Source organism: Erigeron canadensis, chromosome 4 (genome assembly GCF_010389155.1).
Source record: "Erigeron canadensis isolate Cc75 chromosome 4, C_canadensis_v1, whole genome shotgun sequence".
Classification (NCBI taxonomy): domain Eukaryota; kingdom Viridiplantae; phylum Streptophyta; class Magnoliopsida; order Asterales; family Asteraceae; genus Erigeron; species Erigeron canadensis.
The window spans coordinates 27,004,914-27,020,379 of record NC_057764.1 but is presented as its reverse complement, the minus strand read 5'-3'; the positions used below and the strand labels follow the sequence as shown (position 1 = coordinate 27,020,379).

The following is a 15,466-nucleotide window of genomic DNA, read 5'->3' as shown; positions in this document are numbered from 1 at the left end:
GCGACGACTTTATTAGTGAAAGCATGCGTCTGCATCTCATTCTATATTTCATAAACGTATTCAGAATGTAGCATCATCATCTTCAAACATATGGATTACAACTCATCAAATGAAGCATTAGTGACGAAAAAACAGATCTTTCTAAATAGAACTGACAGGTAGCAAGCAGATAAAAATGACAGACAGACAAGATCATTTCTTCCCACCACCAGAGACGTTAAACTTGAAAAATATAATATCGCCATCTTGGACCACATAAGTCTTCCCCTCTTGCTTGTACTTGCCAGCAGCCTGCAAAAATAAATACCGTGTTTTCAAGAACTTCGTGACCAGACAGGTACCACAAGCAGCATTTAGAGGTGTGGTTATTTTGACCCTAACAAGTCAAATTCGGTCAATGAATTAATTTTAAAACATATAACCCTTGCCATCTTATTAAAAAAAATTACTATTAATGATAATAATATGACTTTTGTAACCATTTTAGACATTGATTAGTCCAATAACTTTGGGCCAACAGTGTTCCTGGTCTACCCAATCCATACAAAACTATCAGTTCAAATTTTTAACCCGTTACAGACACTGCCTATTTTGCCACACTTAGAAGTGATCCTATATGTAAATTCTGTTGTGCATCACTGTACGTACTTGTACCATAGTACAATGCACCCACCGGGGATGAAGAAAAAGGATTGGATATATTTAGCAATTATCACAACCAAATAATACCTTTACAGCAGACTCACTTCCATACTCTTTAAGATCCTCAAACTTCATTACCTGCAAAATATCAAGTGAGAATGAGCCATTGAATCATTTGCTAATTGTAAAATGGTATCTAAGTAAGTATATATTGTTAATGATAATTAAGCTCAATTCTGAAAATTATTTGTGGGAAACTATTGATTTGTTATTTGGAAAATTCTGGCTAATGAAAACACCTATACAGAACTTCCAACCTCTTAAAATTTTGTGGGAATTTCTAGTGTTATACTACAAAACATTAAGATAAACAACAATTATGACGCGGCACAATCCAATAGAGAAAAAGAATAATCACAATTCTAAAAATCATAACCTAGACTTGACATTTGATACAAAATTTTTTGATGTTCAGAACATTTTGAGTAACACTCAGAAGAAATTACCTCAGCACAAATGAATCCTCTTTCAAAATCAGTATGAATTGCTCCTGCAGCTTGAGGAGCCTTACTTAGCCTTCTGATTTGCCAGCATTTCACCTACACAAACACAATGGCACATAAAGTTCAAGAAGCTGCATGAAACTGTCACAGTATACAGTAGAAACAAAGGAAGGCCCGCCAGATAATTTGTACGCATTTTGTCAGAAACCGATTTGTATCGAATAAAACTTAATAAGAGGTGAAGAAGAATGAAAAAAACATTACCTCATCAGGGCCCGCAGTGAAGAAGTATATAAGGTTGATAGCAGCAAATCCAGTCTTTATAATCTTTGGAAGAGCACTGCCACACAACAGGAATCAATCAGATTTTAAAATACTAAAAAGTAATTAAAAAAGAAATCAATCAGATTTTAAAATTCTGAAAAGTAACTAAAAAAATGTTGTAAGCATGCTCAGTAAAATGCATAATTGAGATGACTATAATGCAAATGATCCATTCCATAATAACCTTTGTATCTTGTTCTCCTCACAATATTTTGCTGCTTCATCTGCAGGCAAATCAGCAAGATTTCTTTCTAAGGCACAGCTGAAAGGAATAATTGGCTCGCCCCCATGCTCTTGCACCCTAAAAAATAACTATAGTTAAAATTTCCAGGGCAGTGAATTCGTTATGCTGCAAAGTTTTTAAATCCAATCCTTGACTTGTAACTGTAATATAATGAATCCAGTTTGCAATTTACATTGGGGAATGAAAAGGTACATTCCATTGAAATAAAAAAAATACCAACATAACCTAGTTTCATTTATTTAAAAACTTCAAGAACACAATTTTTTAAGGTAGAGCTTATAGTGTTAGTCAGATTACCTTTTAACTATAATCTTAAGGGGGTTGTTGATAAGTTTTTGTATGTTTTCACATTATTTATAAGTTGAAAACTCAAACAAAGCAGGGATAGAACTGTACTGTCTTGATATATATGTAATATATAGAGATTTTTTTGGTTTGTATAAGATATCATTTCATTCCAACATGCCAACCAAACATGATAATTGAATGTGATGATCCATTCCATCAACCCAAATATAATTTAACAAGTAAATCAGCATACCAAGCATGAATCTTAGGAAGAAACTTGTTCTTTTTCCTTGAATAATCTTTCTCATTCATGTTGACCTGCAAAAGAAAGTTATCACATAACTGATAATCAATAATTCATGGACCAGGGCATTCCAAGAATACCACAACTTTAGTGCATCTTGGCTCTCAAATCACAAGTATATTTGAATCATTAAATGAAGTATCTTAGGCATTCTAATAAGACGCAGAAACAAGAGCAATAATAAGTTAATGAAGATCAATTGGATACGCACTCAGAGCTTTATAACTATCACAAATCCATAATTTTTTAAGCTTTATTAGATTTGAAAGAGAAGAACAGAGAGTGCAAAAGTAATTATAATTAATTTTTCTCACACTAAATCTGTTAAATAGTAGCTAACTCCACAAAAACTCATTATTAAGTCTTAGATGCTATGCTGATGAGGTCATAGATATTCAAATAATATGAGATTTGACACACAGGTGAAGTTCTTAGAGTGCCTCTGATTAGTACAACTAATTCTCAAAAAACAAAGGCCTCCCTCCAAACTGGGCATAGACCAAGTCACTTGGGGTAGGACATATACATACATGATCCGTAACAGAGGATCAAAATTCAACATGGCAAGCATATATAAATTCCCAAGACATACCAAATAGACAACAGGTTTTGCTGTGAGCAACTGAAAACCGTTCAAGATTTCAATTTCAGCAGCTTTCCAATCACCTAACCGGACATCCTTTTCACTCTCAAGCCATGTTTTGACCTGCAAAAAAAAAACACCAAGCATACCAACATTGTTCATATATCTTCCGATGATACCGTACAAACAAATAGAGCAGTAAATCATATTGAGGCTAAAAGTAAAGCAATCAATGTTCTCGATTCGGGACGACAAATACATGAGCTGCAAAAAAAGAGGTAATTTGCAAAGAAAACTTAGCATGTATAGGATATGTGAAAAGTACCTTCAAGCAAACTTCATGCTCTACTTTTAACTGCTTGTCATTGCTCCTCTTCATGCTCTTTTCAAGATCTTCAATCGTTCTTTTCATGAACTCGATATCCTTTACAACATATAAGATTACTAATATTAAGCATTAAACATCCAAATTAAAAAAAAAAGCGCTTAAGCACATTAATATAACTGGAATTTAGAACAAACCTTCAGCCGTAATTCTGCAGTAATGACTTCCAAATCTCTTACAGGATCCACAGAGTCATCAACATGTATGATATCTGGGTCTTCAAATGCACCTGGTATATATAGAAGTATACAAACATAAAAACTCTTTCACACTTCAAGACAATTTAGCAGCAACATGCACCAAGTAAAAAATGTATACTAAGATCCAAACATGTAATATATGTTTTGATGTACGGTTATTTATGTTTACAGAAAACATATCCAGATGATCTATATAGTAAGTAAGTTTAGAAGGATTACACAAATGCAATCTTACGTAAAACATGGAATATCCCATCAACTGCACGAATGTGAGATAAGAAATTGTTTCCAAGCCCTTGTCCTTCATGAGCACCTTTAACCAGCCCAGCAATGTCATGAATCTCTAAGAATGCAGAGACCTACCAAAAAGCCAATAAAATGAGTACTGAAAGTTGACAGAACATCATCAGATAGTAACTCTTTTCATATCAAAATGGACAAATTAGAAACTTCACAAGTAATTACAGGTTGATAGATCAACTTATAACAGTGCACAACACTATATATAAAGATGGCATGATACATATCTCGAGGGTGATTGGGGAAAGTATCTGATTATGGCATTTGCAGAACCCAAGTAATAAAAAATAAGTGTATGACAAGCCATCTGGAAAAAAGTGACCATCTACGTTTTCTTACATAGAGATGCAATACCAAAGAAGGAGGTTAAGACATCATTTCTCCAAATGTCATTTTGTATACATAAAAGCTATGTTGTAAATACATTCCAAAACACCCTCTTAGTCATAAGTATATAGTGTAACATGGTACATATATTACCTCACTCTTAGGCTTGAAAAGTTGACAAAGCCATTCAAATCGCTCATCAGGGATATTGACACGAGCCTCGTTAGGTTCAATCGTACAAAAGGGAAAGTTCTCAGCAGGTATCGACAGCTTAGTAAGAGTATTGAACAGAGTTGATTTCCCTACATTAGGCAATCCAACCTGAAATAAATACCAGACAGCATCATCAGTACGTTTTCCTAGTTTAATCCGTCCAGCCGCTAAAACCACACTGCATCTACCATGATATTCCTTGAGCAATTTAACTCTTATATACATCAAAAATATCACAAACACCCAAATATTATATAGTTGCATGTTCAAACAAGAACGGAAAAGATAAGCTGGCAGCAATGAGAACTAATGTGGAGATTCACATGTTAAATATGTGACGATTCAAATTTGTACCGGACTATAATAATTAAAAAACCCGGCAAAACACATGTTACTTGATATTTTTTAAACAGTCGAGAGCATTCACACGGGACGGATCCAATATGTCTTCTAGCAGGTATTCAGCTTGTCAGTGTTTTCACTTTAGTCTCCACATATATTTCATTCAAATCTCAGTATATATATATAAAATGAACTTATTCTCACATAAATTAATACTGTACTTATTATTATAATCTCATTATGAGCTACACATACAATTATACATACACTATTATACAAAGCAAAAATCAATAGATATATTTAGTAATACATATAGATAATAATAATAAAAAAAAAGGTAACACAAGAGTAGTAGAGTTAGAGGCAATTAAACTACAGAACAAATTCGATTAGAGTAAATTAGGGTTACGAAACTGAATGAAATGAAAAGAATAAATAATGATTATAGATACAGAAATATGTATGTATATATGTAAGGTGTATAAAGGAAAGGAGGAACTAACAATTCCGATTTTAAGATGTGAAGAGAAACGGCCGAGAATAGGCCTTTCAACAGGTGCGTCTTTTGATTTCGATGCCTTTGGTGGCATTTTTCTTCTTCTTGTAAAAATGGAGACTAGTAAGCACAGGGAGTGAATGGACTGCGTGTATTTTGGGGGCTTATTTAGGGTTTATAAAGTTGGCTGTTTATTCTTTTTGGTTAAAAAGGCAAAATTTGCCACTTAAAATATATAACTTATTTTTTTATAAGGTTAAATTTGTCACTTAAAAAGTATATAAAAAGTAAATTTGTCACTCAAATTAATCCTTACGTGTAATCTTGTCATTTTTTCTATCAAGTTAATAATTGTGTTGTCACTCACTAAACTCGTCCCGATGAGGAAATTGGAACACGAGTTTTCGGGCTAGGTTCGAGTATATAGGTTTTGGGACAAGTATATAATGATTTTTTTAACAGGTTCGGGTTGGTGACGGTTTTATCCGTATACCCGAAATCCGACCCGTAGGTTATAAAGAAAGAAAAAAAATTAATGAACCCGATTACTCCATAGGGAAACCTCTTACCTAAAAGGTAGTAAGTAAAAATGGACTCATGAGGTCCAAGTTTAGGGTGGTGGGATTTTTATTCAATTATGGGTCCAAGATACCTTAAACCTAACACATATATGACTTATTTTCATCCCTAATAATACGTCATGTCGGACCTTAAAATTATAGTCAGCAACACAATCATCAACTTAATAAAAATAATGTGAAAATTGAACCTAAGGATCAATTTGAGTGGCAAATTTGCCCTTTATATGCATCTTTAGTGCCAAATTTGACCTTTTAAAAAAATAAATGGCAAATTTACCCTTTACATATATTTTGAGTGGTAAATTTGACCTTTTAACCATTCTTTTTACATTAAAAAGAAAAACCATATATACCCCATCCCTTAAAAGATATGAGGTATACCCAAAGTTGTGTTTTGAGAATAAAAAAAAGCTGTATAAACAGGTTAAGATATACACAAACGTTATCTTGCTTTAGTAGAAAGACTATATTTAAGTTCTATCTAAATAATAATAAAATAAAAAAAACCTTGAGCCTTTGCATGTGATGAACTTCTATACTCTGTTTCCAAAGACCAATGTATTTACTGGTTATTCAAATTATACTCCTTCAAAAATGAGGTATAGAATAAGGTAATTAAAGTCGAGAATGCACTGTAACCCTTCATTCTCGAGTTTATTTTATAGTAAAAGAAAGAAGAAGATTAGATAGGGGAAGAAAAGAAAATAAAAGGGTTACTAAACGAATTTCTAAGAGATTTCGTTAAGATGTATAAATAATTATCTTTTTTATAAAGTCCCAAGTCCTAATACTGTGTTCTTGAGTATTTCTTTTTTTAAAAAAAAGAAGAGAAATTATAAGATTAGAATAGAAGAGATTCAATCTTTTCAAATAATCCCAGATATGGGAAGAAATTTTTTTAAACAAAAACAAATAAAAAATCCTCTCAAATCTTATCATTTTATTTCCTTTCCATTGTTAAAAAAAACTCAAGAACACAATTTATTTTAAAATCACTTGTAAACAAAACTCAAGAACACATTGTAAGGTATTTTAATCCTACTACTTGTTTGAATATAAACTAATATGGTATTTCAACCATACTATTTGTTTTATAACGTTTGGTTATAGTAACAATAAAAAGAAAGAAAAAAAAAAGAAGCACAAGTTACAAAAAATTATTGCAATTAGAATCAAAATAGATGCATCATTAGCCTCACCATTAGTGTATTAAATTACATTACTCTAACATAAATTAATAATTTACACACCAAAAACTGGACAACAAAGTGGGTCACGAAAAGAACAAAAAAAAAAACAATCAGAAACCATGCTAACAATCATACCGTCCTCTCAACTACTAGTCGTGTTATATGCGATTTTAACCACCACCGACACATGAATGTTTACAACATGACTTTTATCACCGAATAATCCGATTCTTCCAAAGCTTGCAACGTTGTTGTTCAACGTTGAATTTAAAACCACATTCAAAACCTGTTTTTCACCATTGGCAATGAAAAAATGAGCCGGAGTCACCTTCATTGAAACCCCATAAGGAGCAGTCCAACCCACACGATATGTCTCGTTCCCAGCAATGTTGGTCACAAGTCTTTGGATGGCTCGAGTCTGGTTCAGTTTTGCAATTGTGATGGAAGGCAAGTTTAGGTCTGCACCATTAACCACTGTTGCTCCACAATTCGTGCCTGTGTAATTTAGGACCACAGGTGCTGACCCGTTTATGCCACATAGGAATGACATATAGTCTTCATAGCCTGCAAGATATCCATGATATCGTTTAGATATACATATATTTAGGAAAACCAGCATGTATAGCTCTTGTCCATCGAGTAGTTTAAAGGGTGAATGTATGTTTTGAGAGTGATTACATGATATGCTAAAAAATCAGAACTGAAACAAAAACGACCAACAAGCATTCCAGATGATAATGTTGTATATTTTTATGTTGCTTGAAGTTATGATAAGCTAATAAGATTCACCTTTTTCAGATTACACATTCATTTTATCCAAGTTCTTGACATAATAGCCGATCTAGGAGAAGAATGGCATACCTACATCCAGAATCAGACCCGGATCTAATGCTGCAGTTGCATTTACAAAACCGCTTCCCATGTCAAAAGGCGTTGCTGGAGACTGGTTTAAATCAGGATTAGCATATGCCCGTTGTGCCATTATGGGACCCCCATCTTTATCGTGAAGAGAAGCAGTCGTTGATAATGCAGATCCAATTGCCGAAGGACTAAAAGACGGGAACTTTCGTTTTATTAATGCTGCAAGCCCAGCAACATGAGGAGCTGCCATGCTTGTTCCCGACATCATTGCAAAATCTTCACCTTAAAGTAATCAAGAGAGGAAAATCAGTTTACCATAATTCAGGCAGCTTGGGTGAGTGGTCTAAATGGATTCAGGTTGAAAAGGTCTTTTACAGCCTTGGTCAAAACAGGCAGTGCGATTTGACCAGCAAACACTTTGTAGTAGTACAATGATAGTATTATTACAATAAGAAACTACATCTTAGAAGTGACATGGTTATCTAAGAACATAATTAATACCTAGAAATTCCACTGAATCCGTGCCACCTGAACTCCAAGCTGCCCATATAGAATTTCCCGGTGCAACTAAATTTGGTTTCAATACGTCAGCATCTTGTAGGAAATTGTCCTCTGGATCTGGTCCTCTAGCAGAATAATACATTACTTTTGGAGCACTATTACTGAAGTTTGCTTCTACTCCACCTGCAACACATGCAACTGCTCCAAACTTGATGATCTTTTTTGAAACTGGATCTCTCTCAGATGATGAATTGTAGTACTGAAGTAAGATCTGCAATGATAAATTCAGGCCACCAGTGAATACTGAAGTGCATAACGATCATGTCATTAATATATAAATGGGTTTAATCGGGTTATGTTTTATCTTGAACTGGTAAGGTAAAAGATTCGACTACAAACGAAATGGGTCTGGTGTGTCAAACAGGTTGTAAGTCACGTGCAAATGCGTTGAACCTTCTAAATCTTTAAAGGTTTGATAATTCATTGATATAGATCAAATGGGCCAAGTACAACAAACGGGGTGCAAGTCATGTGAATTGTATATGAATAAACCTTTTAGTTCTGCTGTTTAAATAGAATAAGGTTGTAATGATACAGTTTTTACTCGTATATAAAACATTAAAACTAGAAAAATAATTACAAGTTTTTGGAGGCCGGGTTTGTTTCGATCCCTAACCATAGTTATTAAGAAAAGCTACTAAATAAAGCATATGTTATAATGTGTAATAAAAGGGATCAAATTACAGAAACCATTAAATAATAAAGGTTGTGACACTCTTAAAGAACACTGCTCACCTTGGAATCATTAGAAGAAGGAATTATTATGCCAGGCAAACTCATTGGAACAGGATTAAGCTGAAAGCCAATGATAAAAGGATCCATGGTGAATACAATTCCAGCTGCACTCAAATTCCTAGCCGTTTGTATAGCATTACTTATTGTAGATTGCCCGAGTACAAATTTTATGGAGTAGCTACAGATTAAAAGGTTCCCTTGAACAACTGTCTGATTCAAGCTACCGGCATCTTGACATTCGCTCAGATAATCATCTTTTGGTGTTTCTGAATCAATGACTGCGTCCGTTGCAGATACTAAATTGTAACTTTCATTTGTTCCCGCTGAGAAAGACATCAGGTTACGACAATATTCATCAATTAAAGGTATGTTATGCATGGTATGTAATTTATTGCAGGTTCTCCATCAAAGTAAATACATCACCTAGGACATTTGGATGTGCTTCTGCAGTTTGAAGTTGTAAAAATAACTTAATCAGTCGATCGAGTGTTTGAGAAATCTATGACAACGTATTTCCTATCAATTATAGTTATCATTTTCCTAATAAAATTGTAGCGAAGATTAGGGTAAATAAAACCTTAAGAAGTTACAACTATTAGGGAACTGATTATATTACCCTCAAGTAATTAAAAAAAAAAAGTAGAATTAGAATCCTTTTATCCGAATACCAAGAACTGATTATTGCAACTTTGGTCACAATATCAAAAAAAGGTTTCATATCACACATCCAGACATCCTTATGTAGCAAAAGAAACAAGACTAGAATAGAAAAAAGCTATCTAACAAGTAGACATACGTGCAAGTCCAACTCCTGGAATGGTGATGTTGTTTCCAAGTAGAATAGAGTTGCTATATATTCTGTCATGTGTGGCTGCACCAACTGTAAATATCCATGGACTGAAGGAAGAAACACTTTTAGGTGATGGTCCAGTGTTGCCTGCGGCTTGAACTACAAATATACCAGTTTTAAAGGCAGATAGTAAGGCCATGTCTATGGGATTGAAGTAAGTTGCAATTCCGGGAGGACGTCTGTTTGGAGTAATTGATAAGCTTATAATATCCACTCCATCCTGAGCTGCCTATAAAAATCATTCACAAAAAGTGAAAACAATGTTATCAGAAGTGGAAAATTGGGTCAATTATGTATGGGTCAAAGCGGACTGGATGGGGTTGACCAGCAAACACTGTTATGCTCGTATAAAAAAGTACATCAAATTAAGAGTTAATAAAGGTTACAGAAACAGCATCATAATGATTATAATCTAAATATATAAATAAAACAATTTAGAAGGCCCTATACGTTAAAAATAAAATATGGGCAACTTTCAACTTGTTTGACCCATTCACTTGCAAATTTATATATTTTTTTTACCCAATCCCAAGCACAACCCAAATTAACCATTTATAGGTAAATGGGTCGAAATGCCCCCTCCACATGTTATATAGAACCAAAAGGAGAACAAACTCTTGCAAAGGAGGCTACTTTTGCTGGTACAGTTAATCTAGATGAGAAGGATATGGTAAACTTTCATATTGAAATTCCTAAAATTGCTTATATTTTTTAGGAAACACCTTCTAAATAACATACACATCCTTCATGTCAAATAAACAATGAATTATATTTAGCCTCATGAATGTCATTTGAAATTTACATGCATAACCAGCACCATACCTGGTCAATGGCAGCAACAACATCAGCAGCAAAGCCACCGAAACTTTTGTACAATGCCTTGTAAACAGCAATGCTGAAAAGAGTACACACATATAATAAAATAATAAATATGAAAAGCATACAACATCCTAAGCACAAATCTCAATATTGCAACAACTCCAAGACCAGACAGTATTCAGTAACAAACACATAATGTGGTCTGTTATTTATTCCATAATAAAGGGAAGTGGGCAATTTTGTATTGACATTTTTACATAGCCTTTGACATTTCTTGAATTTTAAGAAATGAAAGAAGAAACGTAGAATTAAGCCGGGTGTAAGAGAATAGTTTACTTACTGTGAACGAGGGGCCATCCCACTAGCATTCCCGAAGTGATGCCCAGCTACTATAACCGGAATACCATGGTTTCCTGCAGCAATAGAAGCTGTGTGCCTGCCATGTATTATTTATTATTTTGATTATTAGTGAAACTAATTATTAAAACTAGGCCGAAAAAATAGTGCAGTTGAAAGGCTAAATCATGTTTGCTATTACACGCTACCATTTGTTAGTTTCTATATATGCGTATAGTGAAATGTCCGTTTCTGTGGCAATATCATACCCGTATTTTTCTCATTGCTTTGATATCAGAAACTAAGTTCAATGCTTTATAGTGAAAAGCTGGCCTGTAATTACTTTATTTGTCAGTAATTAAGTTTATTTTAGGCATTAAACACTTTTTAAGTGTTGGATGCCTTCTAAGATTTTATATTAGCGCGACTTTAAAGCAGCACTTGCGTATTGATCAAATTGGACAACCTACAAAAGAATTCATTTGCTACTACCTATTGTTGCATGACAAATGTTCTATTTCATGCACATGATTAGAGATGGTAAATTTGACCCATTGTTAGTGAATTAATTATTTTGGTTATGTTGAATCTCAAACAGGGTAAAAGGTCAAATAAAAAAAGGTCAAAGAGAACAGGTCAGCGTATGTTTTCAATGCATAAAGCCTCATAAATTGTTTTGCTTAAAAATTATATTATTATTATTATTAATATTGTAATAATACTTTTATAATCATACTGTAATTAACAAATAAATTATATATAGAAAAAAAATACAAAAAATGGTCAAAAAGGTGTCATCGGGGTCAACCCAAGCTGTTTCGCCCTGTACAAAAGATTACCAGTTCCCCAACCCACCCACCTACCACTTTCACACCCTTCACTTTCATTGCATCTTAACAAACTATCAAATAATTATTTAATATCCACATTTTTATTAACATAAACCATTGGTACACATCCAAAAAAGATGCAAATTCCACTATAATAACTAAAATCAAATCGCATACAGAAATACTCACGTCCCGTGGCCATCACCATCAAATGGTGAAGCATAATCTTGAGTGGCATTGAAAATTCCTCGTGTGATAGCAGATGCTGCAAAATGACGGGCCCCAATAAGCTTTCGGTTGCAGGACCCTGATGGGAAGTCTCTAGTAACCTCACAAATGCCCGTGAAGTGCTCAGGAACAGGATAACTATTCCCAGAAAGACCATCAGCGAAGCTTACATGCGTCGGATCAATTCCCGTATCAATCAACCCGATTACAACCCCTTCTCCAGCAGTTTCATAACCACCCTCTTGGGGCCAAGCCCCTTGAGGTAAACCCAAGAACTGTGGGGTGTGAGTCGTTGCAGTTCTAACAGAGTAATCGAGTACCACATTTGCCACCTCTTTTCGACCCAACAACTTTTGCGCCTTCATTCGAAAAATCAATAGTCCATACGTTAGGAAGCATTTAAATGTGTTTTAATAGAATATGACAACTTATATTCTAGTCAACTACACAAATATATTTTAAAATTTTAATACATGATTTGTTAACAATTTTTGTTTTATCACATATAATTCATATACCTACTATATTTCAAAGTATTATTGACAATGAAAATGTGATGAATAAAGGGACAAGTAATCTTAACTGGAAATGTCCATGAGTAATAAAAAAGACTCTGTATTTTATTTGGAAAGTACCAATTTTGGAAGGTCAAAATACGGATCTTTATCTTTAACTAAACGGGGTACTTTCTTACAGCGTACTCTACGTGTTTCTTTAACATAATTAATGGCACACCTGTTGAGGAGTAACAAGAACAGCAAATCCGTTTATTAAGTAATGATAGCTGTACAGTTTCATATACTTTTCCCCTTTTAGGACCCGCCTCAATAGCGAATCATGAACTCTTGATATACGGGAACCAAAATGGCGGTGTTTGCTCGTGATATTACTGAAACTACATTGAAAAAAAAATAACAAAACATAAGTAATGAAAAATACTTGTCGATAGCCAAAAAACGATATCTAACGTAATGTAAGTGAAGCTAAATGCTCACAAATAATCAAAAAGTTCGAATAAAATTTGCTCATTGTCCACTCTTACGGGTCTCATTTAATTCTTTTTTAACTAGTTCACTAAATTAGGCTTTCATAATTTCTTTTGGTTCTACTATAGTACTATCCACTTCAAGATAACTTAAATCAATCCAACCAAAAAAGCTAATGACCAAAATATCTACTAAAGTTAAAAGGCAATCAATTTGGTCCCTAAAGTCAAGTTGCCTACTAATTCATCACCATTACACTTTTATGGATTAGTATGCTCACTATAACACCACAAGTATTTTGTCATCATAAATGATGGTAAAGTAGGAAACACCAAAAAGCTACAAACTTGAATATTGCCTATAGAATTCTATATACTAAGGAGGAGCACTTTCAAATTTTGACTCTATAACATCTAGTTCTACTGGTCTTAAGGTCTACAATCTGTTGGGGGTCAAAAAAAATCCAAGAAACAAAAAATATAATAAAAATCAGCAGGCTTTAAAACTTTATACAAATTAGTAACAAAATAGACAAACCCATAAAACTATTTTACGCTTGAAGATTATGCTAACAATAGCTCCTAGGGATATGGCAATATGCAATAAGGAGTTGTAATGTTGTATATTAAATTATCAGTCATTTGCATCTGGCAATATGCAATAAGGCCATGGTTAGCAAAATCAAGTCAAGTTACAAACATATCCAAACAATATAAAAATTAGTAACAATATCGATAAAACCCCATAAAATTACATTAAGCTTAAGTAAAGCAAGTCAAGCTACAAACTTTATACAAGTTAGTAACAAAATAAATAAAAAACCATAATTTTTTTTTTTTACTAAACAGAAAGAACATTTCAAGCTACAAAGTTTCTACAAATTAGTAACAAAATAGTTAAATAGACAAAAACCACAAAATTGCATTAAACTTACATTGAGTAATTCAAGTTACAAACTTCATACAAATTAGTAATAAAACCTATATAGTTAACAATGATACTCAATCCCACCCTTGGTGGGGTCCATATAATCACATGAAACTTACACAAAAGCAATTCAAGCTACAAACTTTACACTATATGTAGTAACAAAATTAACAAAATCAATAGACTTAAATGTAAATAAAATTAAAAAAAAAAAAGTAAAAAAACTTTTACCTTGGATTTTCAAGTGTAGTAGCTCCACCAGAAGAAGAATGAATAGACACAAAATCATAACTAGTCTTGTTCACTCTATTTTGCTTGTGGTAATTCTTTTTAACAGAAAAAACAGTTGGAGCTTGTTTTAGAGTAACCATATATACATTTGCAGAAGTTGTATCTATATTTTCTGCTTGACATACAACACACCAAGCTAAAACCCCAAAAACCATTAACTTCACAATGCCCATCTTTTTTAAGCCCAAGAAAGTAGCTTTTTCAGATATAATTTATGGGTTTTTTATTTTGAAGATTTTCTGAGAAACCCTTTTAAGGGCATTAAGTGAAATTGAGCAAATGTACATGAAAATATGTAGATATAGGCTAGAGTATAGAGATAGAAAATAGAAGGATTTTAATGAAAGAGAGAATGTGAAGTAAAAAGGAAAAGTTGGAGTGTGTTGGGTGGTGTGCACATGAACGTTTTAATATTTATGTAAAGAATTTTATTTTATTTGTTTTTTATGAAAAAGGGTGATAAATCATTATTAACGTTTAGCTTTTGGATTTTATTTGTTGACTGTTGTTGTTTTGTTGGATGGATTTTAAGGCCTACACCGCCCCCCTCTTCCTTTTTCTCGTGAAAAATTGACAAATAATTGTGTTAGTTTATTTTTTGTATTATTTGTAACAACTAACAAGCATTCTGGAAATACTAAAAATAGTAAAAAAGATAATGAAAGTTTATGTTATCCGGAAATGACTAGTTATAATAATAATTATATTAGTTCAGTAACTTGAGGGAAAAAAAAAATCTAAAGTTTACAATGAGTTATCAAATTAGTATGATATTATTGAAAAATGTTTTATCACAAAAGGTCTTACATTCGAATAATATTTTAAAGGAGATAATAAGTATATTGCTAGAAGCATGATTTTGTGAATGGATGATTTTGTATTTACACATATGATTTTTAGGGGAGAAGATTGTAAGAGAGAATGAAGAAACATACATGCTTCTAGCAGCATATTTGTTTTTTCCTATTTTAAATTAGTTAAAGACAGAAACAAAGATAGTTGAAGCACTAACATAAATAACTTTTAAAACTCCATGTCAAACAACTTGCTAATTTGCTACTTGCTAGCATACAATTCCCCATTTCGTTTTTTTTAGATGTGCAACTCATTAATGTATGCG

At 33.1% G+C, this 15,466-nt stretch overlaps 2 protein-coding genes across 2 annotated transcripts; both read right to left on the bottom strand.

Moving 5' to 3' along the window:
• Nucleotides 1-12: 12 nt before the first annotated feature.
• On the bottom strand, nucleotides 13-5,321 carry LOC122595612 (obg-like ATPase 1). Its single transcript, XM_043768016.1, has 12 exons — nucleotides 5,159-5,321; nucleotides 4,254-4,421; nucleotides 3,709-3,832; nucleotides 3,411-3,502; nucleotides 3,214-3,312; nucleotides 2,898-3,011; nucleotides 2,255-2,319; nucleotides 1,654-1,770; nucleotides 1,410-1,485; nucleotides 1,149-1,241; nucleotides 730-780; nucleotides 13-291 (listed from the first exon to the last, which is right to left on the bottom strand). Exons 1-12 carry the CDS (start codon nucleotides 5,243-5,245, stop codon nucleotides 193-195), a joined length of 1,185 nt encoding a protein of 394 aa, XP_043623951.1. The 5' UTR covers nucleotides 5,246-5,321; the 3' UTR covers nucleotides 13-192.
• A 1,558-nt stretch (nucleotides 5,322-6,879) lies between these two features.
• On the bottom strand, nucleotides 6,880-14,600 carry LOC122597892 (subtilisin-like protease SBT2.2). The gene is made up of 10 exons (XM_043770474.1): nucleotides 14,287-14,600; nucleotides 12,878-13,037; nucleotides 12,104-12,501; nucleotides 11,089-11,184; nucleotides 10,752-10,824; nucleotides 9,876-10,158; nucleotides 9,080-9,402; nucleotides 8,285-8,555; nucleotides 7,784-8,065; nucleotides 6,880-7,486 (listed from the first exon to the last, which is right to left on the bottom strand). The coding sequence occupies exons 1-10, from the start codon at nucleotides 14,517-14,519 to the stop codon at nucleotides 7,065-7,067; spliced, it is 2,541 nt and encodes an 846-aa protein (XP_043626409.1). The 5' UTR covers nucleotides 14,520-14,600; the 3' UTR covers nucleotides 6,880-7,064.
• Between the last annotated feature and the right edge of the window lie 866 nt (nucleotides 14,601-15,466).